The sequence below is a fragment of the Callospermophilus lateralis genome, chromosome 19 (assembly GCF_048772815.1).
Source record: "Callospermophilus lateralis isolate mCalLat2 chromosome 19, mCalLat2.hap1, whole genome shotgun sequence".
NCBI classification, from domain to species: Eukaryota; Metazoa; Chordata; class Mammalia; order Rodentia; family Sciuridae; genus Callospermophilus; species Callospermophilus lateralis.
In genome coordinates, this window is record NC_135323.1 from 900,600 (window position 1) to 923,416 (window position 22,817).

A 22,817-nucleotide genomic window follows, 5' to 3' on the forward strand; every position below is an offset into this window, starting at 1 on the left:
AGGCTGTGATCTAGATCCCAGAGTCTGGACCTGCAGGCTGTGATGTGGATCCCAGAGTCTGGACCTGCAGGCTGTGATCTAGATCCCAGAGTCTGGACCTGCAGGCTGTGACGTAGATCTCAGAGTCTAGACCTGCAGGCTGTGATCTAGATCCCAGAGTCTGGACCTGCAGGCTGTGATGTGGATCCCAGAGTCTGGACCTGCCAGGCTGTGATGTAGATCCCAGAGTCTGGACCTGCAGGCTGTGATCTAGATCCCAGAGTCTGGACCTGCCAGGCTGTGATGTAGATCCCAGAGTCTGGACCTGCCAGGCTGTGATGTAGATCCCAGAGTCTGGACCTGCAGGCTGTGATCTAGATCCCAGAGTCTGGACCTGCCAGGCTGTGATGTAGATCCCAGAGTCTGGACCTGCAGGCTGTGATGTGGATCCCAGAGTCTGGACCTGCCAGGCTGTGACCTAGATCCCAGAGTCTGGACCTGCAGGCTGTGATGTGGATCCCAGAGTCTGGACCTGCCAGGCTGTGATGTAGATCCCAGAGTCTGGACCTGCAGGCTGTGACCTAGATCCCAGAGTCTGGACCTGCAGGCTGTGATGTGGATCCCAGAGTCTGGACCTGCAGGCTGTGATCTAGATCCCAGAGTCTGGACAGGGGTGAAGAACTCAGGAGGAACAGAGGATGGGGGTCAGGGAGGCCCACAGAAGGGACTGCATACTTTCAGCCTGAGGAGGGAAGGGTGTTCCCTTGGGCAGGAAACAGACAGGGCCCTGTGGTGGGAAGGGTGGGGAGCTCCCAGGAGTCTCTGGGCTGGAGTCATCAGACCTGGCGAGACAGGTGGTGGCTAGGACCTTGGTGCCCGGACTAGGCAGGGGCTGGGGCTGTGATGATGGAGCAACCTGACTGGACCTCCCGCTACTGAGTGAGGGGCCACCAGCTTAGGCTCCTCCCAGCGTGTGACTGTGGAGGGACTGCCGGAGGGACTGCCAGAGGTCCAAGACGCACCTGCTGTTGGGTCCCAGCCACTGCCCACTCTCCCAGCTGCCTGCGGCCGGCCCTGTTGACCTGCCTCTGCCCCTGTCCTGGCCCTTGAGTAGAGAGGCCGTCTCTGGCCTGTTGGCCAGCTCCTCACAGCCCTGGTGAGGGCAGTTTGCTTGGGAGGCCAGGAGGCCGCATCAAAGCTGGGCTGCCTGGTTTGTCCCTGGCCTGGAATCCCCCTCTCTGGGGGAGCGTCCCACAGGAGGAAGCTGCACGGGGCTCCAGAGGGGAGGCCCTGGCCAGGGGGCAGCGAGGAGTGGCAGGGAGGGGACAGAGGGTCAGCTGCAGCCATGACATTGGGTGTGTGCCCACTCTGCAGGATCCACTGCTGAGCCTCACACAGCCCTGAGGGGGCCTTGGGCCACTGGGACACTGGGGGAGGCCAAGCAATCACTGGGCAGATACGCTGTGTGCCGACCCTGTTGGGCTCCAAGTCACCTGGAGGTTTTATGCCCAGGTTCAGGGCGGGCGGCACTGAGGGTGAAGTCCAGCGCACAGTGAGGCGGCTGCCCTGAGCTGCACCAGGCAGGATGCAGGCAGCGCCCCAGCCCTGCCAAGCAAGGGCCACAGCCACTCCCTGCCTGAGCCCTGTGTCCCCAAGGTGGCATGCCCTAGGATCCCGCCGGCCCCTCTGATCTGCCTGGCAGCTGGCCCTGGCTCTGCCTTTGTCCCCAGCTAGGGCTGCCATCTCAGCCAAAGAGCCCAGCTCTGTCAACCTCCTACCCTTTGCACAACCTCCTACCTCGCCGAGCTGGTATCTGAGGGAAAGAGGATGAGGATGACTAAGTGCAGGAGGAAAATGAAACAGATCAGAACGATGTGAAAGGTCTCTCAAGAACTTGGGGTAGAGAGAGCTCTGATGGTGGTGGACACCTTGGGGAGGGGTCGGGAAGGGTCACTGGAAGCCTCTACATTTTCAGCCCCTGACTATGTGGTGGGAGAGCATCGGCCCCGAGGCAGGACAGACTGGGGCTTTGAGAGTGGGCAGGATCTGGCCACTGTGTCCTGAGGAGTACCCAGAAGTGGCCACAATCCTGCTCTGCAGTCTCCTGGGCCTCAATGGGACTAGGCATCCACCTGATGGAGGAGGACAGTCTTGGATTTCCTCCTGGCACCTCCGCACAGGCCAGGGGCCAGCTGCTAGTGCAGAGTGGGGGCCTGCTCCATGTGAGCGAAGTGGAACTCAGCCTGACTCTGAGAAGGCCGGGATGGCCGGGAAGCCGCCTAGTCTCCGGCCAAGCCCCACCAGGCCTTGGGCAGTTGCAGGTAAGGCCCGACCTTCCTGTCCACCCAGCCCCCTCCCTCTGCCGTGGCTCCAAAGTTGAAGTGACATTTTATGCCTAGTTGTCTGCCATTCGGCCAGCTGCCCAGGGTGGGTGGAGTGGCACCTCAGCACACAGGCCGGCGGCATCTGGTAGGTTTCCCAGCTAAAGCACACGCCCCGAGGTCACAGATCCAGGGGAGGAGACGCCAAGGACTGAGCGGAGGTCCCCTGCCCGAGGTGGCCCGCCACGTCTCTGGCCGGACGTGCACACTTCCGACGGTCATCTAGAGCAGTGCTGGCCACACCTGGGGCCTCCTCCTGGGGCTGGAGGGCAGGAGGCCGGAGGCGGGGATCAGAGATGGGGCTCTGACGCCCGCTCTCAGGGCCAACAGGAGCCACAGGCGGACAGTGTTTCCCGAAGGCTCTGCCCGCGTGTCCCGGGCCTTAGGAGAAGCAGATGCTCAGGCCCCCCCCCCCCCAGAGAGTCAGGAAGGACCTGAACCCCACCTTCTAGCAGGCAAGGTCCCTGCAGCAGTGTGTGGTCAGAGGTGGGTTCGCTGTACCCACCCACAGTTTCTGCATCCTCAGCCCTCGGCCAGGTGAGGGTGGGGGGCGGGGCGAGTGGCGGGACCCCGTGTTTGCAGGGTCATCTTGGATGGCAAGTCTGTGGCTGTTTTTAGGTATCCCCCACCTCGTGGCTGAGAATGTCAGTTGGCCCCAAATGGGGCTTCCAAGGGGGTTTTCCCACCTCCCCACCCCGACTCAACAGACGCCAGCAGCTGGTGATCTTCAGGGCCAGAGGAAAAGCCCCTAAATGTTCTACAAGGGCTTCTCACCTCCCCTACCCTGCTGCGACGCTTCTTCCCCGGTATCCCAGCCTGGGCTGGGGGGACGCGGGCAGCAGAGACGGGGTTCCACTGTCTGACCCTTGTGTGCCCAGAGCCAGCTTTGGGCAGGAGGAGTCAGCAGGACTTTCTAGAAATCCAGGCCCTAGTGGCTTAGATCCTCACAGCTCCGGGTGCTGCCTGGCAGCTGGGGGAAGCCTCAGCCCCTCCCTGACCCTGAGCCAGAACCCACATCTCGGCAGCCCCAGGCCGTTGAGCCCACCCTCCCGGGTGGGAAGCATCAGTTTGGAGCACTGGGCTTCACGTGGCTACCCACGTGGCTACCCACACCTGGAGCTCTGGGAACACCCGCAGAGCCTGACTCAGGGTCTCTGTGCCACCTGGTGGAGGTGCATTTAGCAGCTACCAGAACTGCCACAGGGTTTGGGAAATACGTTTAGAAGGGCCTGGCTCCTGAGGCTGGCCTGTGGTCCTCTGAGGACACTTCCTCCCTCCATACCCCCGCAGGCCAGTTGAAGGTCAGCTAAAGGAATGGCCATGGTGGAGGTGAGGCAGAAAGCCCCCAGGTCCAGTCCAGGGATCAGAGATAAAGCATCTCCTGACTCCACCCACCAGTGGCCAGCTGTGGAGGGGGGGGGGAGCGGGGGCCCACCTACCAGCCTTTGGGGTCCAATTGTTGCCCCAAGGCAGAGGGAGCAACAGGCTGTGGCCTTAGCACCTGGATGCTCAGCTGTGCCTCTGGGCAGTGGGAGGGCAGGAGGGGGAGAGGGCTTGCAGGAGAGGGAGTGACCTGTCCTGGGTCAGGAAAGACCCTCAGATGATAAACCTTTCCTGGGAAATGCTCCTTAATAACAGCCAGTGGCGCTCCAAGTGTCTGCTGGCCCCCACCCCACCCCACCCCCACCTACACCCCCACCTCTAACCTACACCCCCACCCCAACCTACACCCCCCACCCCCACCCCACCCCAACCTACACCCAACCTACACCCCCACCCCACCCCCAACCTACCCCCCCACCCCACCCCAACCTACACCCCCCACCCCACCCCCACCCCAACCTACACCCCCACCCCACCCACCCCCACCCTACACCCCCACCCCAACCTACACCCAACCTACACCCCCACCCCACCCCCAACCTACCCCCCCACCCCACCCCAACCTACACCCCCCACCCCACCCCCACCCCAACCTACACCCCCACCCCACCCACCCCCACCCCAACCTACACCCCCACCCCACCCACCCCCACCCTACACCCCCACCCCTAACCTACACCCCCACCCCACCCCCACCCCAACCTACACCCCCCCACCGGCACCCCCACCCTACACCCCCACCCCACCCCTCACCCCACCCCCACCCTACCCCCCCACCCCACCCCAACCTACACCCCCCACCCCAACCCCCCCACCCCACCCCCACCTGCACCCCCATCCTACACCCCCACCCAACCCCACCCCCAACCTACACCCCCTCCCCCACCCCACCCGCTCCAGGCGCCATGCGCTGCTCCGGGCTCTCACAGCCTTTGCGAATCCAATCGAGGCTGCAGCGGGTCCCTGGGAGCAGGCAGATTCCGGGGCCGCCATCGTGGGGACCGGGCCAGGCCTGGGAATGCGTTTCCTAAGGCGGATCCTCTGAGCCCCTGAAGGCGGCTGCCGGGCTCCGACGTCCGTCCATTCCAACGAGCCCGACGCTTCCTGACCCACCCCCACTATCTTCCCAGGATCTGGGTCCCCCGGACCTGTCCCCTCCCGTGGCAGCCGGCCTGGCCCCTGCGCTCCAGGGCTGGGGCTCATTCCCCTCCCGCAGGACCCTCCCCGCCGAGCCCGGAACGAGCCCCTCCCCAGCCGGCCACTGCGCTCCCGCGGCCAGCTCCCGGGCCAGCTCCCTCGGCCAGCTCCCCGGCCAGCTCCCGGGCCTCCTAGCCCCTGCGCGTTCCCGAGGCCCGAAGCCGGGGGCACCCGAGACCTTCGGTGGCAACGGGCGGACCTGGATCCTGGGCTGTGGGCTCCCGGGAGGATGAAGCAGGTAGGACCAGAGATCACCGCGGGGAGGGAGATGGCGCGCGGGAGGAGGCTGCGGCGGAGCGCAGGCGGAGGCCGGGAGGAGCCGGGATGCAGCAGCCCCAGCGCCTAAGGCTGCGCTGGGGCGGTGAGCAGGAGGCAGCAGGAGGCCTCGGGTCTCCAAGGAATCAGCGCAGAGAGCAGCCCAGGAGTGCGGAACCCGTGGTGGTTAGTGGGGCCTGCCCTCCATCTGCCCCTGATGTCCCCAGGCCCTGGTAGATGATACCGAGGACGTGTCCCTGGACTTTGGCAATGAAGAGGAGTTGGCCTTTAGGAAAGCCAAGATCAGGTATGCTGGGACTGGGCCCTGGGCAAGCAGGCGCCAAAGCCGCAGATTCATCCATCCGCCCGTCCATCCATCTACCAACATCCCTCCATCCATTCCAAATATGCCTGAACCTACTGTGTGCCAGGGACATACTGTGGACAGATGAGACCATCCCTGACCCCCGGAGCCTGCAGTGTGGGACGGGTGTGATGCTGACATGGAACGGTCAGTCTGAACAAAGAGATGATGGAGGTAATTATAGGATGTGAGAGGGTCAGGAAGGAGAGCCACAGGGAAAGTTCTGAGGAGTGGCCTTTGAGCTGAGACCTGGATGAAGAGGAGCAGTCACCGATGGGGACTCTGGAGGATGAGAAGGAAGGAGAGGGCAAAGGCCCGAGGCTGTGGCAGAAGGTCAGGGAGACAGCACTGGGGCCACCGGGCAGTGGAGGGGGCAGTGGAGGGAAGCCGGGGATGGGGGGCAGGAGGCTGTACCAGCGGGAGGGCTTGACTTTTCTTCCAATCCCTGCTCAGCTCTGGCCAGACTTGTCCTGGGTCAGGTCACATGCCTGCCTGTCCAAGGCAGTAGGACCAGGGAAATGACCCATGAACATGGCCGCTCACAGTCAAGCACCTGCTGCATCTAGAAATATTCACAGCCTAGAGGCAGGGGCCCTGGTATCCATATGCCATTCTTCATCATCATCTTTATTATTATCTAATTTTTGGAGCACTGGGCATTGAACCCAGGGCCCTACGCATGCCAGGCGGGTGCTCTGCCACTGAGCTACACCTCTATGCCCAATACCGTTCCTTTCAAAATCTTTTTTTTTTTTTTTTTTTTTTTTTTACAATCAGTTCTCCGATTTAGATCCAATAACCCCGGTTAGAATAGACTCCATCAGTTTCCTATAGTGACTGACACATTCTCCCAAACCCGTGGGCTTAAAACATCAGAAGTTGGTCCTCTTGTAGCTCTCGAGGCCACAAGTCCACGCGCAGGTTTTCTGGGCTGAAACCAACGTGTCGGCAGGGTCCGTCTGACGGCTTCGGAGGCACTGGGCGGGGGGACCCACTCCTTGCCTTTTCCAGCTCTTGGTGGCTGTGGGCATCCGTGGGGCCACCTTTACCTGACCTACTCCTCTGTGTGTGCCTACGGTCTCTCTGTGCCTCTCCAAAAAGGAGATCACTGGTGACATTTGAAGCCCACCAGGACAATCTAGAATCCTCTCAAGATCCCTGAATAAATCAGCCCACAGTCCCTTTTGCCATAAGGCTACATTCCAGAGATTAGGACCTCCTTATTGGTGTGGGGGGGTGTTGCTCATCTGACTGGGACGACCAGTGATTTGAAGAATGGCCCAGTAAGAGAGCGAGAATTCTGGTAAAGAAACTTACCAGGTAGCTAAGCTCATGGGTTCAGTTTCGGTGAGAATCTCCCGTGGGCCTGACTGGGTGGTGGCTGGAGGGTCCTGCCTTAGGAGCTGTAAGTTTGGGGCAGGGTTGCTTGACCTCCACATACCTGTCATCTGGGGCCAGATCCTCCTCTGTCGTGGGAATCGTCCCGGGCATTGCAGGACGTTTTAGCGTCCCTGGGCATTGTACCATCCCTGGCCTCTACTCACCAGATCCAGGAGCATCCAGTAAATTCTGCAGACCCCCAAGTGTCCTCTGGGAAGCGCCTCCACTTAAAAGCCACGGTGTGGGGCGGGGGGTAAGCACCCAGGCTGCCGCAACTCTGAGCTTTACCGCTTGATGAGCAGAAGCTTGGGCCGTTATCCTGATGGAGGGGCGGTGACAGCTGAGCTGGGACCTGAAGGTTGGGGGCCCTTAAGTGGTCAGGGAAGGTGGCTGTCCGTGCAGAGGCCTGGAGGCGAGACTGTGAGTTTGGGGTGGTAAGGGTGGTTCCCTGTGGCTAAGACCAGAGGCGCTGGCTAGTGGCCGGGTCCAGACCCCTAAGGGCTGACAAGACAAGTTCTAGGCCTCTCTGTCCACTAGAACTTCTGGCAGGATGGACTTGTGCTCTATTTGCACTCTCTGGTAGGGGCCACTCCATGCCTGTGGCACTGAGCATTAAAACGGGCCTCGTGTGACCAAGGGGCAGAACACTTGATTTTATTTCCCTTTAGTTAACTGAAATGTGAACGGCCCCACGAGGCTGCGGGTCGGACGGTGTGGTTCTCCAGCTCCACCATCAAGACGGCTGTGGGCAGGGCAGGGATGTGGGCAGGCCCGCAGGATGGAGGACAGGCTGGGAGCTTGGGCCAGGGCTCCGGTGGGGGTGGTGGACAGAAGAGGCCCGGAGGGAGAATCAGCCTGCCCTGGTCAGGGGGACACTCGGGCTTCTGATCCGGTGACCCAGAGGAGACAAGGTGTTGACCCCAGAGTGGTCCTTGTGTTAGGTTGTGGTGGAACACTCTAGCGGCCAGGCTCAGTGGGCAGCTGGCGGAGGGGACAGGAATCCTCAGTCAGAGGTCTGGGAGGCAGCAGCCCACAATCTGTGTGTCTGGGCGCCTCCAACCCAGAGTCCTCTGTGTCCCAGCGCATCCCCGGGGGTGGCCCTGGATTGACAACCAGACTCCCAGGGGACATACATTTAAAAAGAGCTCCCGCAGTCGGTTCTTAGATGAGGAAATCCTGAAAACAAGCAGCCAGATAGTAGCAAACCATTTGAAACCCTTTGAAGACTATTATGTTTTATGTGTGTCATTTTAGAAAAAGGATCAAACTTTAATTGGAATAGCAAAATACAAGAAAGTTAAGCCCCCCTCGTCTAGAGTGAGAACCGCTGTTTGCAATCCCTGTTGAACTTGCGATTCCTGTTGACTTTGGAGGCAGGTGGTGGACGGAAGTTCCAAGCCTGAGCCCAGGAGTCTAGTCCACGCCTTCCCTCACCAGCTGTGGGCTTTGTGATTTGGGACAGGTCCCATTGCCTTGCTTCGACCTGCTTGTACCCGCCTGACCTCACCACGTGGTTGCTGTGGAGTGGATTTGGTGAGCGTGAGCAGGTGCCTGACCTCACCACGTGGTTTCTGTGGAGTGGATTTGGTGAGCGTGAGCAGGTGCCTGACCTCACCACGTGGTTGCTGTGGAGTGGATTTGGTGAGTGTGAGCGGGTGCCTGACCTCACCACGTGGTTGCTGTGGAGTGGATTTGGTGAGCGTGAGCAGGTGCCGGCTGAGCCTGGAGACAGAGCTGTGCTCTCTGCCTCCTCCTCCCGGGTCTGCGTCAGGGAGGTGCCGTGCCGTGCTGGGGGGTCCCTGGGTCCGCGGAGGATGTGATTCTGCAGCACAGCTGGGCAGGCAGAGGACACACCAGCCATGCTCCGAGTGTTTCCCCCAGAGGGAATTTTATTTCTTTTGTTTTGTTTTTACTTTTTATGGTGATTTTTAAAACGACAAATTTGCCGTCTCGATTCCTTTGCGTTGTGCAGTTGGTGGTGTTAGGTATCGTTGCAATGTGGTCATCCTGAAAAACTGAACCTCTGCGCCTATTAAACAACCCTCCCTTTCCCTCCCCAGCCGGATCCCACAGCCCTGAGCCCTGTTGTAGCACCTGCGGGAGTTTCCTTCCTCTGAAGGCTGACTAAGGTCCCTTTGTACGCATGCGGTGGCTTTGTTAGTGAGACTGCCCGGGGGGGTGTGACACTTCCAGTTTTAATTCTTTGAGGGACCCAGGGCAGCTGTCTCAGCAGTGGAAGCCTCCGGTCCCCCACATCCTGCTGACACCTATCTTCTGGGTTGGGTGGTCGCCATCCTGGTGGGTGTGTGGTGACTCGCTGCGGTTGAGATGGCATTTCCCTGTGGCTGGGGACGTGCAGCTGGGTGGCCCTCTCCGTATCTGGTGCTCCTTTGTGGACTGTCGTCTTTGGGGAAATGTCCGCCCAAGGCTGTGGCCCGTCTTTGACTGAGGTATTTCATTCCTGGCTCATCAGATGAGTGAGGCAACCACTTCCCGCACTCCAGAGGTCACTCTGGGGGGCAGCCTTCGATGACGTGAGGTTTAGGTGGCTGTGGCCGTTTGACTATTCTCTGTTTTGGTGACATGTCCGTGTGTGTGTCTGCCCGAAACCCATCCTCACATCACAGATCCACTCTCGTTAGTCTGCAGACCAGTGTGCTATTTGTCACACTCCTGATCGGGCAACGGTCACCACCTGGTTCTGGGATGTCCTTCATCCTCCCGATGGAAGTCCTTTACCCATTGAGCAGACTTCCCATTTCCCTGCCCTACGCCCTGGAAGCCACCGTGGCACTTTCTGTCCCAGTGAAGTTGCCTGTTTTGGATATTTTGCACAGATGAAGTCTGCACTGGTTAGGGTTTTCCAGAGAAAGAGCACCAACCAGAAAATTCTGTTTATTCCAATCATACATCATGATTAAAATAATATGTGAAAATAACATTAGCACAATCAGTAACTAACAGAGTGATACCATTATATATTATTTACTATTATTATTGTCATTACATACTGATTATCATCGATTTATCATATATCGTGTGTTACTATGTATCCTTTTGTCACCACATATTAACTACACAATAGTCATGTGTTTGGATTATTATACTAACATGTGCTACCTGTGATGTATGTTCATGTACATGAAGAGACTGACCCTGAGAGGTCTGCTGTGAGCTCACGGGGCTGAGGAGGCCGGGGGAGCTGCTGGCGGTCCCACCCCAAGCCTGAAGGCCTGAGAGCCGAGAGTCCCAGCCTGAGCCCCAGGCGTGTCCCAGGACCCCTACCCGGGGCACAGGATGTGGTCTTCTCAGTCTGTGATTCAGATTCCAGTCTCTTCTGGAAACATCCTCAGAGGCCCACCCAGAAGTCACACCGTCCAGCTTCTGGGTCGCCCCTCGCCCAGTGACATTGACAGACGGAATCGTAGGACATGTGTCCTTCGGCTGGCCCCCGCCACCTAGCATACTGCCCCCCAGGACTGGGGTGTTGAGCAGCATCTCATTCCTTTTCTGGTGAAGTGGCCTCCGGCTGCCTGCTGTCTTGCTGTGGCCGCAGGCCCTGCCTGTCCACTCACCCTGGATGAGTTGGGTTGTTTCTGCTTTCGGGGATGAGCTTTGCTCTGGGGAGGAGACACGGGGCTCCATCTTTCACGTCCCCTGGGGAGGACTTCCGATTCTCCCGGGCAGATGAGGCGTGCAGAACTGCCCCTGCTCTCGAGCAGCTTCCAGCCTTGTCACTGTTGACACGGGGCCGGGGCAGATGCCTCCTCATCATGGGCGCAGACTGGGCAGCATGTTTACAGCGTCCTTGGCCTCTGCCCACCGGATTTCAGAAGTACCCATCCCCCAGTGATGGAAGTCAGCGCATCTCCAGATACGGTCAACGTCTCTGACGACAAAGTCGACCCTGGGTGGGAATGGTCCTCTCTGTGTCTGGGTTTGGATAAGTTATGTTCGTCTTTGGGAAACTCGAGTGTTCTTAACACCTCTATGTGTGACACTGAGTCTAGAGAGGCTGGCGGGAGGGCAAGGAAGGAGACGGGGCAGATGACATCTTGGTGGCTGGTCATTCTCAGAAATCAACATAAGTGGCTGGGCAAAGTAGCACGCCTATAATCCCAGTGCTCATGCGGCTGAGGCAGGATCGAGAGTTCAAAGCCAGCCTCCACAATGGTGAGGCGCTAATCACCTCAGGGAGACCCTGTCTCTAAATAAAATACAAAATAGGGCTGGGGATGTGGCTCAGAGGTTGAGTGCCCACGAGTTCAGTCCCTGGTACCCCCCACAAAAAAAAAAAAAAAAAAAAACACAAGCGCCTCTCCAGTGAGCTCACGCGGCCAAGCGCTCTCCAGCGAGCACACGCGGCACACTCCAACATGCTGAGCAGAATGACAGCTCTGGTTCTTTGTTGTGATTCAGGAGCTCTGTCTGCTCAGTGAGGACTCTAAAGACCCCTGTCCCCTGTGCCTTTGGGGAATGAGTCATGTTGCCCCTGGCTCTCCAAAGTTAATTTTAAATATAAAGACATGACACATAAGCAGTTCCCACCAAGAGCTGTTTGATTTTAAGGAAGGTTCATGATTACCAAGGAAAATAACCCACAGAATCAGGGAACTAGACAGATTTCAGTTCTCTTTGATCCGAGCACAACATCACAAATTCTGAAATTGACTCTTCCATCTACAACAGCCCCACTTCCTCTTGTTTCTATTCCTTATTCACACGAATTGCATTGCATAAGCTCTGCTGGCAATCACTGAAGGGCAGTTTCTGCTAAATTGTGACCCACATAATCCGGAAAGCCCTTGGGGACAAGGAAGGGACATTGGCTGATTCCTGGGTGCTCGTTTGGATAGCAGCTTGACTGCGTGGACCTGGACTAACTAACCCACTCACCCCTTTATTCCAGGGTTCAGCTGGCAGTTAGGCCTGCGTCACCCCTCACTGGGGACGGTCCCTCGCACTGTAGGACATTTAGCACCATCCTGGCCCTCGTCCAGTAGCGCCAGTAGACACTTCCCGCGTGACACCAGGAGCACCTCCAGGCACTGCAGGGCATCCCGGCCACACCCTCCTCAGAACCGCTGCTGCCTTCTCTTCTCATTCATTTATTTCCATTAAATCAGTAAAAATTTCATGCCCTTTGTGTGCCAGGCACCGACCACAAAGGGGACACAGCGCAGCAGGCGGCGGGGTCTCTGCCCTCGTGGAGCGGACGTTTCAACCTGTTCCTCTGGATCTGGAGCGTCCTTTTATTCTAGAAGGCAGGAATACTTTTAAAATGTGACAGGCCGTTCTAGGAGGACACAGAAGCCGGTTGAGGGGACCCCACAGGACAGGTTGTGGCAGGGACTGAGTGTGGCCGATGACTTCACTCAGTTTTCCACCAACAATGGCCTTGTGCCCAAGACCTCGAGCATCCTCCGGTGTGCGGCTCGGTGATGGCTCTTGGGAGGTGGGGGCGTGGGGACAAACTCCATGCTGACTGTTTGCGCCCCTGAGCGGGTGCACCCCGACTCCAGAATACTACAGTGTGAGGAAGGACAGGGTGTCTCCATCTTGCAGACAGGGAAACGGGAGCTCCCTGGACCGGGTGACGGACCCCAGTTGACATTTGGTGTCTTCAGAACCTACCAGATTCTGGAAGAATCTAATAACGCGTCAGGTGAAAAGCACATGAGTGGGTGAATTCTGCTTCCTGTCTGCAGAGAACTGAAAGATCGCCCCACTCAGAGGCGGTGGGGGCAAGGACCAGCTTCTGCCCCCTGGGGGCCTTGCTGCTGCTGGCCCCCGCTGCAGGCTGCTGGTCAGTCCCGGGCCCTCTGCTCTGTTCTCTTTCCTGAGTCCCCTGTTTTAAGAGGTGGGGGACGGCAGCTGCCCCCAGGGTCTCGTCCCCTGGCCCTGAGCGCTCTGCCTGTCCAAACCACCCAACAGACACAGCGTGCACCTACAGGGTCCCAGCCCTTCCTCGGGAGTGTCCACAGAGCTAACGCTGGGTGACGGACGGGCCCCTTGGCCGCTGCAGGTGACCAGCGCTGGCCTCTCACCTGGGCCTCCAGGTCGGGAACTGAAGCTTAGCTGGGGGCTGTGGCTCAGGGTCTCAGGAGGTCGCAGTTAGGGCTCTGCCGGCATCCAGAGGCTCCGTGGGTTGGGGGGAGCTATTCCACGATGGCGTCCTTCCTCCGCGGTCGGCTGGAGGCCTCAGTGCTGGCCGGATGGGCCCTCCACGAGGCTGCTGGCAGCATGGCAGCTGGACTCCACCCAGGAGCACAGGGGACAGAGCCAGAGAGAGAGACTGAGGAAGAAGCTGCTGTGATGACCACCTGCGGGTCTCTTCTGCTGTCTCCCGTCAGCCATTCTCAGTGCCTGTCTGGTTCTTTTGGGCCCGTGTCTTTGGAAAACTCTGGAGCTTTGGCTAAAAGAGAGGGTCAGAGGTCCAGCGGGGTCAGGGAGTGCCTGAAAGCCCCGACCTGGGCTGTGCCAGGTGGACCCCCAAGGCCGCCTCTTCTGCAGCCTGCGCTGGGAGGTGGGACCCACCCTCGGGGCCCAGCCTGGGCTGAGCCTCCAGAGCCGGCTGACCTGACCCCTGGGCATTCTGATGCCAAGCGGACCTGCCCGACAGTCGGGATGTCTCTTTAAAAAGAAATAAAGAACAGAAACAAGAGGGGAAAACTGTGGCCACCAGAGGGAAGTCTGCTCTTTCAGTCACTTCCACACACAAACCTCTGCTGGGTGACCTTTGAGTGGAAACTGAGCACACAGCATCAGCATCTCCTGGACGTCCTGACGGCCCGGAACCGCCCTTGTGGGCACCAGGCAGGGAGCAGGGGCACGGCTGGGCGGAGGGAGGACCCTACTAGGAAGGAGAGGCAGACCCGCCAGGTGACTGGGCCCCTCCTTGCAGCACCACCCTCAGCAGAGAAGCACCTGAGCGTGAGTGGGCGTCTGCGCCGGAGAAATAAATAGCAGCCGGGGCTCATTTTTAACAGCGGGGAAAACATGCGTCTAAGAAAAGGCTTCCTGGAAGGGCATCACCGGCTCTGCCTTCCCTTCTCAAAAACCTTCACAACTGAGTCCAGCAGTGAGTCGAGTGGCCTCAGTCACACCACATGTGACCGCACGTGACCGCGGGTCGGGCGTGGCCTGGGTATTTTATCTCCCAAGAGGGTCGGACAGACATAGGTGGCAAATGTCACCCTCCCATTTCACAGAGGGGTGACCCGAGGCGTGAAGAGCTTCCTACTCCGTGTGGGGCTTAGGCCAGCAGCAGGGGACCGGGCACTGGACCCACCTTAGGAACCTCACCGCACAGCTGCCCAGGACGGGAGGGCGGGTGTTTGTGCCCCGTGGGGGGGGGATTCTCTCTCTCTCTCTCTCTCTTTTTTCCTTTTTGCAGAGGAACTGTGAGCCCAGAAGAAAGGCCTGCCTTTGGGAATTTTCCTCATATCTCGTTGTAATGACCAGTTGCTCAATTGGGGATTTTTAGGTCTGAATTTCTTGTTTTCCACCACTATGGCCCCCCCCCCCCCAGGCACCAGAACACCTGCCCCTGCCCCCCGGGAGCTTGGTCTGCTCCTTGCCTCAAGGCAAAGCCAAGGCCACTTCTGATGCTTTCTCTTTTTATTTTTATTTTTTAGTCCAAATTGACATAAAAGTACAGAGAACAAAGAGCCTGATGTTCCACTGCCCAGGTTGGGTCATTATCGGGGGTGGACGCCTCTCATCCTCACCCCATCCCGTCCCCTGCCCCTGCTTCTCGATCATTCCAGATCCTACCCGCCTCTCAGCCGCCGCTCTTACCAGCAGAGTAGACTGGAAGGGACGATGGCGCACGTGTCCCTCACTGTGCCACACTGAACGGCAGAGTGCTCCCGAGGGCCTCGAGGGGACAGAATTGAAAACAGTGATCCATGAGGCGTTCAAGATGGAGAAAATCCAGAGTGCGGTTTTCAAAATGGTTAAAAAGTAAAGGACAACTCTAAACGCTATTGGTGAGGTCATTGCTGAAATCAGGATGACCCAGCCCCAGGTCAAATCTGCCGTAGAAGCTGCTGGAAGAGGGTGTCCGAGCCTCCGCATGAACGTTCCTGGGGCTTTCCCCGAGGTTTCAGTTCATTGGAATAAATGCTGACGTGCCCCAACCCGGTCCACTCTGTGTAGACACGGCGTCCACCCCACCTGTGCCCGTCACCTTACTGTAATCGTTACTTCTATTTTTAAGAGCAGTTTACAGTTTACAGAGCGGAAAGCACGGTTCCCATGAGCCCCTCCCACCCCACCGCTGCCCCCGCTAGTCGCATCTTGCATGAGCTGGGGACACGCGCTCCAACTGATGAGCTACGGCCATTGATGAGCCAGAGTCCACGGTTCCCGTGAGGGTCCCTCCTTGGGTTGTGCATCACTTGGGATTTGATAGGCGGGCACATCGGCCTCCTAAAAACCCCCGTGTTCCACCTCTTCCCTCTCCCCACCCCTCAGAATCCTTGGTGACCACTGGTCTTTTCACTGTCCCCAAGACGTGGGGAGAGTTGGGATCCCGCTGCACACGGCCTTCAGAATGGCTTCTCTTGCTTAGCCGTGCACATCCCACGTCTGTCCGTCTGTCTGTTTCTCTGTCAAGGGCTTCTTAGCGGCCCCAGTTTGGGCAATTATGGATAAAGCCGCTGTGAACTGCGGACGTTGCTCTTCGTGTGGGCATAGTTTTGGACTCATTTGAATAAATGCTGAGGAGCTGCTGGTTTCTAGCACATGGATGATTTTTCGAGTGACTTGCAAAGATCTGTCTTTGGTTAGTGGCTTTAAACAGGAAACTTTTTTAAAAATCAAGGGGTAGCATACCTAAGGGCACTGATCCCTGAGTCACCCATGCATCTCCAGCACCTAGAGGTCCCCAGGCCCCTTCCTGGTCAGGACCCGCCTCTTCTGCCCTCAGAGATGAGGTGTCCCGAGTTCTAGCACAACCCCTGGGTTCTGCCCCTCAGGCAACCCCCACACTACAGCTTTTAAAGGTGGGTTTTGGGTCTGGAGGGAGTGTGTGTGGCGGGGTAGTCACTTCATTTGGGTTGACTTGGATTTTATGGGTGAATATTTTCCGCTTTGCTGGCCAGTGAACAAGTGTTCCAGTAAAACTTTATTTACAAAAAACAGGCTGGATGTGGGCCCTGGACTGCAGTGTGTTGAACCTGGGGGAGAGCTGGGCTTTTCCCTTGTAAAACTGATGTTGAGGCTGGGCGTGGTGGTGATCCAGCAACTCAGGAGCCTGAGGCAGGAGGATCGCAAGTTTGAGGCCAGTCTGCACAACTTAGTGAGCACCTGTTTCAAAGTAAAAACTAAACAGGGCTGGGATGTAGCTCCGTGGCAGAGCGGCCTTGGGCTAAGTCCCCTGTCCTGGGCGGGGAGATCACGTGAGGTCTCCCCACATCTGAGTTGTGTGTCCCGCGCAGCTTCAGACCTCAGCCCTGACTCCCAGGAGGAAGGCAGCACTGTCCAGGGCCCTGGGCTGTGAAGTGCATTTACAGTAGAGGAAACAAAGCCCAGCAGGGTCCCCCGGGCAGCGCCAGTCAGTTCATGACTTTCCGTCCCCTCTTGGGCAGTGCCGTCCCCTCTTGGGCAGTACAGGTCCTACCTGGTCCTCCTACCTGCAGGGTGGGTTTCAGATGCTGGGCGGAAAGTGCCCCTGTTAAAGGGAGCAGAAAGGAGGCTCGTCTGGGGGACCACGGGGGGCAGGAGTCTTGGGGATCTCCCTCAGGCGTGAGAGAAAGTTGTGGTCAGGGGAATTCTGCAGTCTGAGTTGTGGCGGTGGAACTGTTTCGAGTGAGCTGTGGGCTGAGGTGACAGCGGCGAGCCGTGGGGGGCAGCCGTTTCAGAGCACCTCACAGGCGCCACCTCCACGCAGCTCCTCTGTCCTGGGACGCGGCTCTGTGGCACCCCGTGGGGCAGCAGGGGAGACCGAGGGGTGTGCAGGGAGGCCGCGGAACTGCTCAGGATGGGAACCCTGCCAGTCTAGGCCCTGCGTCTCGCGGGATGGAGGGTCATCTGCCTCCCAGGGGTGACCTCCCAGGGGTGACGTGGAAGCAGGGGCACTGGGCAGTGGGGATCAGCAGGGGTGGGCACCTGGACTGCCCAGGTGGCGGGAAAGCAGAGGACCACGGCAGGGGAGCCCATGGGCCTGGGGCCCTGTGGCAGGGGCTTCTTTGGGAGTAACCACACCACCGTCCAGTAGGAGGTGAGGTCATGGGCGGTCAGTGACAGACCAAGGAAGTGGAGCCTTCCCACAGCTGGAATTCTTTTTGCGTTTTATTTTGGGAAAACCACAGCCAAAAAAAAGAAAAAGGTGGGAAAAAAATGTGGGTGGACGGGGATTTGTTCAAATGCCCGAGCTTCCCAGGTTTCGCCCAATGGGTGCCCACGTGGATCTGCCTCCGACATCTTTTACAGTAAACATGTTTTTCTCTCATTATATCGTTTTTCCTCTTTTACATCCATATTATTCTCCGAGGAGACCGCTGTTCCCAGTGGTCTTCACGTCTCCCACAGGATTCAACAGGACAACGCACCTGCGGAGGCTCTCAGCCCGTGTTGTGACCTGCACGACTCTGAACCTGGTCCCCCCAGGAGCTTTCGGGCAGGGGAGAGGTCCGCTCATCTTTGGGGCCAAGGGGCAAGGGGCAAGGCAGTTAGTACTTAATTGTATTAAGACAGTTGAAAATTTTTCAGGAAGGTTTAAGGCAAAAATCGCACAAGAGACTCAGCCTTATCTTCTGGAAAGTTCCAGGAAGTTCTGTTTTCCCCAGAGACCCAGAGGTTTATTAGGCACATTCAAGAGAGAATATGGGCCGTCTCCAGAGGGGGGAGTGGCCCCCGGAGTTTGGAAGTCCTGCGGGGTCACCTCCTGACTGACCCTCCTCCAGGCCACGGGTGGCCCAGAATCTGACAGGCAGAGAGAGAATGTCCTGGCGCGTTGCTGGTGCTGCGCCGCGGCCCCCTCAGCCCCCCTGGGAGGTCAGAGTAGCTGAAGCACAAGCCGCTGTGACCTGGGCTTCTGAGCCGGGCTAACGCTGCCGGGGAGCCAGACACCCCCAATTTCACAGGGGCCTGGGCTCGGCTTCCTCTGGCCACGCTTCTTCTTGGGGACACAAGCAGCCTCTTTCCCTCTGTGGCTCTGCCATGGCCTCTGCTCACCGCCTTCCGCCTGTGCTGGGGACTGACCCAGAGGTGGCCTGTGACAGTGTGCAGGCCGGTGACGCGGCCAGCTGTGTCTTATTGAGATAATGCTGTCATTTCCTTGGAGTCCCATGCAGGCCTGCGCTTCTGGGCACAAGTCAGGCCTGGCAGCTCTGCTCTGGGCTGCTTGGTGGCCTGGTGCTGAAGTCACCTCCGGGCCCCGCCCATCACAGACATGGCGCTCTGACTGCCCCGCGCCATCAGACCTGCTGCAGCTTTCCTGATCCTAGTTTTGTCCTCTAACTGTGTCCTGGGAAATTGGGTCACACAGAAAGGGGGTCATGAGGGTCTCCTTCGGAGCTGCTGCCATGGCCTGCCTGACCCCCCAGGCCTTCATCCGCTCTGGACCAGTAGTGACCTATTTAAGTCACCCCAGTTGACTTCAGGATAAAACACAGAAGCAACCGTGCGGGTGCGGGTGCGGGTGCCGGTTGGGGTGCGGGAGTGGGAGCGGGTGTGGGCATGGGTGCGGGTGGGGATGCCCGTGCGGTGCTGGTGCTGGTGCGGGTGTGGGTGTGGATGTGGGCCCGGGTGGGGGTGCCCGTGCGGGTGCAGCGCGGGTGTAGGTGCGGACTGTCGCTTCCCAGCTCTCTGCCTCTGGGTGGGTTGGTGTCAAGGCACAAGAGCCACCTGCCCTAGGTGAGTGTCCGCCTTCAAGCGCCGCTCAGGCCACTCTCGGCTGGGCAAACTGTCACAGCGGCCGTTCCTGTGGCGACCGGTTCTGCTCTCCAGGAACAGGCGTCCCCCGTGACCAGGGGCCTCCGCTGGGTTCCTGGTGGAATGACCTGACCTTCATCTTTGGGGAACTGGTCCTGTGGCTGCGAGGTGGGAGACAGTGATCTCAGTCACGTTTCACTTCCAAGGTGGCCTTGGTGGGGACAGGGTGAGTGATACCTGGAGGCCCATCAGGGGAAGTACTGGATTCCTGGAGGGAGAGAAACACGCAGCCAGGGCCACAATGACGCTCTGGGGGCCGAGAAGGCAGCGGTGAGCTTCGGCCTGAGAGGCGGCGGGAGGACATCCCCCAGGCGCGGCCACTCCGCGGCCTGACGTGGCCGACTTTGACGCGGCCTCCTGGCTCAGGGTGAAGGCGCCTCCCGGTTGTCTCCTAGGCACCCCCTGGCCACCTTCTTCCACCTGTTCTTCCGAGTGAGTGCCATCGTCACCTACGTGTGCTGTGACTGGTTCAGCAAGAGCTTCGTGGGCTGCTTCGTCACCGTGCTGCTGCTCCTGTCCTTCGACTTCTGGTCTGTGAAGGTGCGGCCCTCGCCAGTGACGCTCTCCCCAGACGTGTGTGCGCTGCTCCCCGCGTGACATCCCCTATGCACACGGGACCCGATGCTCGGGTTTAAACCGCCGAGTTCTGAGGCCTGTCACAATTAATTAGAGGGAAAAGTGCTTTTAGGGTTTTGTAAATGGCTCTGGTTGTGACACGATGAGGTGCCCCCGTGTGGCTCTGGACTCTGGTGAGGCTCTCGCTGTGGCCTTCACGTAGTATGTTCTGAGCAGCTATAACATGAGTGTGTCACCTGTACGTAGGAGTCGGGGGGTCTGTCACTTTTTAGAGAACGCTTAGAGATCAGAGACCTTGGACACCCATTTGGAAAGCCACCAGGGTCAGCTGCCATGTTCGTCCTGTCCCCAGCACAAGCTGGACGTGGACTGGGACTTTCACTGTACTGGCCGCGGCTCACTGACGTCCTCTTGCTGTCTTCCTAGAACGTGACGGGAAGGCTCATGGTGGGCCTCCGGTGGTGGAACCAGATCGACGAGGACGGGAGGAGCCACTGGATCTTCGAGGCCAGAAAGGTGTGCTGGGGGGCGGGGGTGCTCCCTGGTGCCCGGGGTTGGGGGCAGCAGTCCTGGCGACATGAGCGCGTGGTCAGAGCCACAGGGGCCTGTGCCCACCTTCTGCCAGGTTTGAAAGCTGCACTCCTCGCCCCCACAGGCCTCTCCGAGCAGCATGGCCGCCACGGAGGCCGAGGCGCGGATCTTCTGGCTCGGCCTCATCATCTGCCCCGTGATCTGGATCCTGTTTTTCTTCAGCACCTTGTTCTCCCTGAAGCTCAAGTGGCTGGTAAAGGACACCGGGACCTCCTGGCTCTCCAGAGCCCGGCCGTGGGAGCGCGGTTCTGTCACTATCGTCATTGGTTGATAGGTCGCGGTGGCACTACTGATAGTCACCGGCACATTTTGGCCAGGGGAAGTTTGGAGTCCAGTAGCTTAGAGTTGTACAAGCATTGCCACCTTCAACTTCAGGACATCTTCTTCCTCCCCAAACAAACTCTGCACCTTTAGTCTATGTCCCTTTCCCCCAGCCCGGGCACCTGCCCATTCTGGGACATTTCCTATAAATGAGATCACGTGATACGTGGCGTCTGTGATGGCTTCTGTGGCTCAGCACCTTTCCAAGGTCTGCCCAAGCTGTCGCGGGTGTCCCTAGGTCATTCCTTTTTGTGGCTGAACAATATTCCACAGTATGGTAGACGCTTCTCTTTATCCATTCATCAGAGGACGGTCACTTGGCTGTTGATGGCCTTGGTTCTCATGAGTAATCTTGGTAACAAAGAAGCTCCGTTCTCATTCTATCCATGTCTCGCAGTGCTAGGATGGAACCAGAGCCCTGTGCAGGACGAGCTTCATCCCCAGTCCTCAGGCTCAGGAAAGCTTCCCCCAGTGCTAGGGACGGAGCCCGGGCCTGCTCCACCCGAGCCACAGCTCCGGTCTCACTAGGCCGCCCAGGCTGGCCTTGCGCTCGCCTCCTCCTGCCTGGGCCCTGGGACTGGGTGCAGGAGTGCAGCATTGTGTCCGGCTGAGGGAGGAGTCTGTTAAAAAACAAACCCACACACGACATCCTGCCTGGACGGGGGCCCTCTAGGTGGGAACAGGCCTGCGAGGTGGGAGTTTCATTCTGGGGGTGCGTGTTCACTGCCGTGGTCTAGTCTAAGGACTTGGGGACACGTCCAGATGTAGCGTATGCCCCCGTGGAGTGGAACACGTGGCGTCCGGGCAGCTTCAGTCGCTCTGTGCTTCTGCTCCCTGCTGTGAAATGGGACGGCAATGGCACGACCCTCGGGTGAGGGCTGGGTGGTGTCCGGCAGTGCTGCTGGTCACTACCGACAGGGTCCTTTCACGGGCCGGGCCAGGCTGGGCGGCACAGGCACAGTCCTCCCGGCCCTCACAGCCCCCTCCGCTCTGCCGAGCCAGGCCCTTGTGATCGCCGGGATCTCGCTCCAAGCCGCCAACCTCTACGGCTACATCCTCTGCAAGATGGGAGGCGAGAGTGACATCAGCAGAGTCACGGCCAGTCTCCTGTCCCAGACCGTGTTCCAGACGGTGAGTCACTGAGCTCGCGCCCAGGACTGCCCCCTTCCTGACCTGTGCGGGTCACCTGACAGCCGGCTGCTGCTGGCACTTTCTATTGGGGCAAAACACACAAAATGGAGCACGTGAACTATTTTCAAGTGCACAGTTCTTGGCATTCAGTGCATGCACGATGCTGTGTGACCACCACACTGTCCCTGTCCAATCGCCCCGGCTGAACTCTCTACCTGTGAAACACTAACCGGCTGCGGTCCCCCCGCCTGGCACCCAACACTCCACTCTGCCTCTGGCTCTGAGGCCCGAGGGCCAACTCTAGGTGTGATCTTACAGAACCTGTCCCGCACCGTCATTCAGACACTGAAGAGTGACTTCTAGAACCTCCAGAAGTAAGGGCAGAATCAGGAAGATGTCTCACATTTTTAAAGTGAGCAGAAACTTCCAGAAGTGAGAAATAGGTCTCTTAGACCCGATGGGACCCAAGCTGAAATGGCTTGGACATCCTGACCCGAATGCCACTGTGTGCCAGGACCTCGGCGGGCAGTGGGCAGGCTTCCCGGGCAGGATGGAGAGCCGAGCCCACTCTCCTGCAGGCCCCCTGGGTGACTCTCCTCCCGGGGTGACGTTCAGAAGCCTGGCCTTCAGGGCTCGAGACTCACCAGCACTCGGTGAGAAATGGAACTGGCCGGAGGGACAGCCCCTGCCCCGCTGAGCCTGTGGTCTGGGTGGACTCCTGCTGATGCCCTGAGGTGGCTGGGGGCACAGCCAGGCGCGAGCCAGATGCCCTGGGCTCTGCAGCCGTCACTCTCTGGAGGGTCTCACCTCTCTCACACAGAACAGATGCAAATCCAGCCCCCCCCCCCAGCCGCCCCATGTAGGCAGGGAGCAGAGGGCGGAGGAGCGCGGGCGGAAAGAACAGGGGACTTGCCCGCCCTCGGCTTCATGCCCAGAGTGGTGTGGAAACGGGATCTGCTCTTCCTCATGGTCTCGGTTCCCGTGTGTCTCATCCTCAAGTCACTGGAAACATCTGGAGTTCACCTCTCTCAAAAACCCCGAGTCGTGTGTAGATGACCCTGGAGGTCCCTGGACATACTGCCCACTTACTAATGGTGCCAGACCGCATGCCTGGTGCCCCGGGGCTCTTCCAGGGGTCTGTGAGGGCTCCCAGCCGCAGCACGTTTGCCCAGCCCAGAGGACACTCAGGTGGCTCTGATGCTGTCCACTGCTGGGCAATGCGGCCAGAGGCGCTGCTGCTCTGCAGTGGGCCACGCTCACCCTGGGTTCCCTCCAGGCGTACCTGTCACCAGAGGCAGAGATGGCCTAGACGGGGTTCC

The 22,817-nt window shown here is 58.9% G+C and overlaps 1 protein-coding gene across 1 annotated transcript; it reads left to right on the forward strand.

Annotated features, from left to right (window-relative positions):
- Positions 1–2,093: 2,093 nt before the first annotated feature.
- Positions 2,094–22,807, forward strand: Tvp23a (trans-golgi network vesicle protein 23 homolog A). The gene is made up of 8 exons (XM_077106119.1): positions 2,094–2,300; positions 4,960–5,178; positions 5,423–5,502; positions 19,275–19,419; positions 19,882–19,971; positions 20,111–20,239; positions 21,370–21,498; positions 22,775–22,807. The coding sequence occupies exons 1-8, from the start codon at positions 2,094–2,096 to the stop codon at positions 22,805–22,807; spliced, it is 1,032 nt and encodes a 343-aa protein (XP_076962234.1).
- The last annotated feature ends 10 nt before the right edge of the window (positions 22,808–22,817 follow it).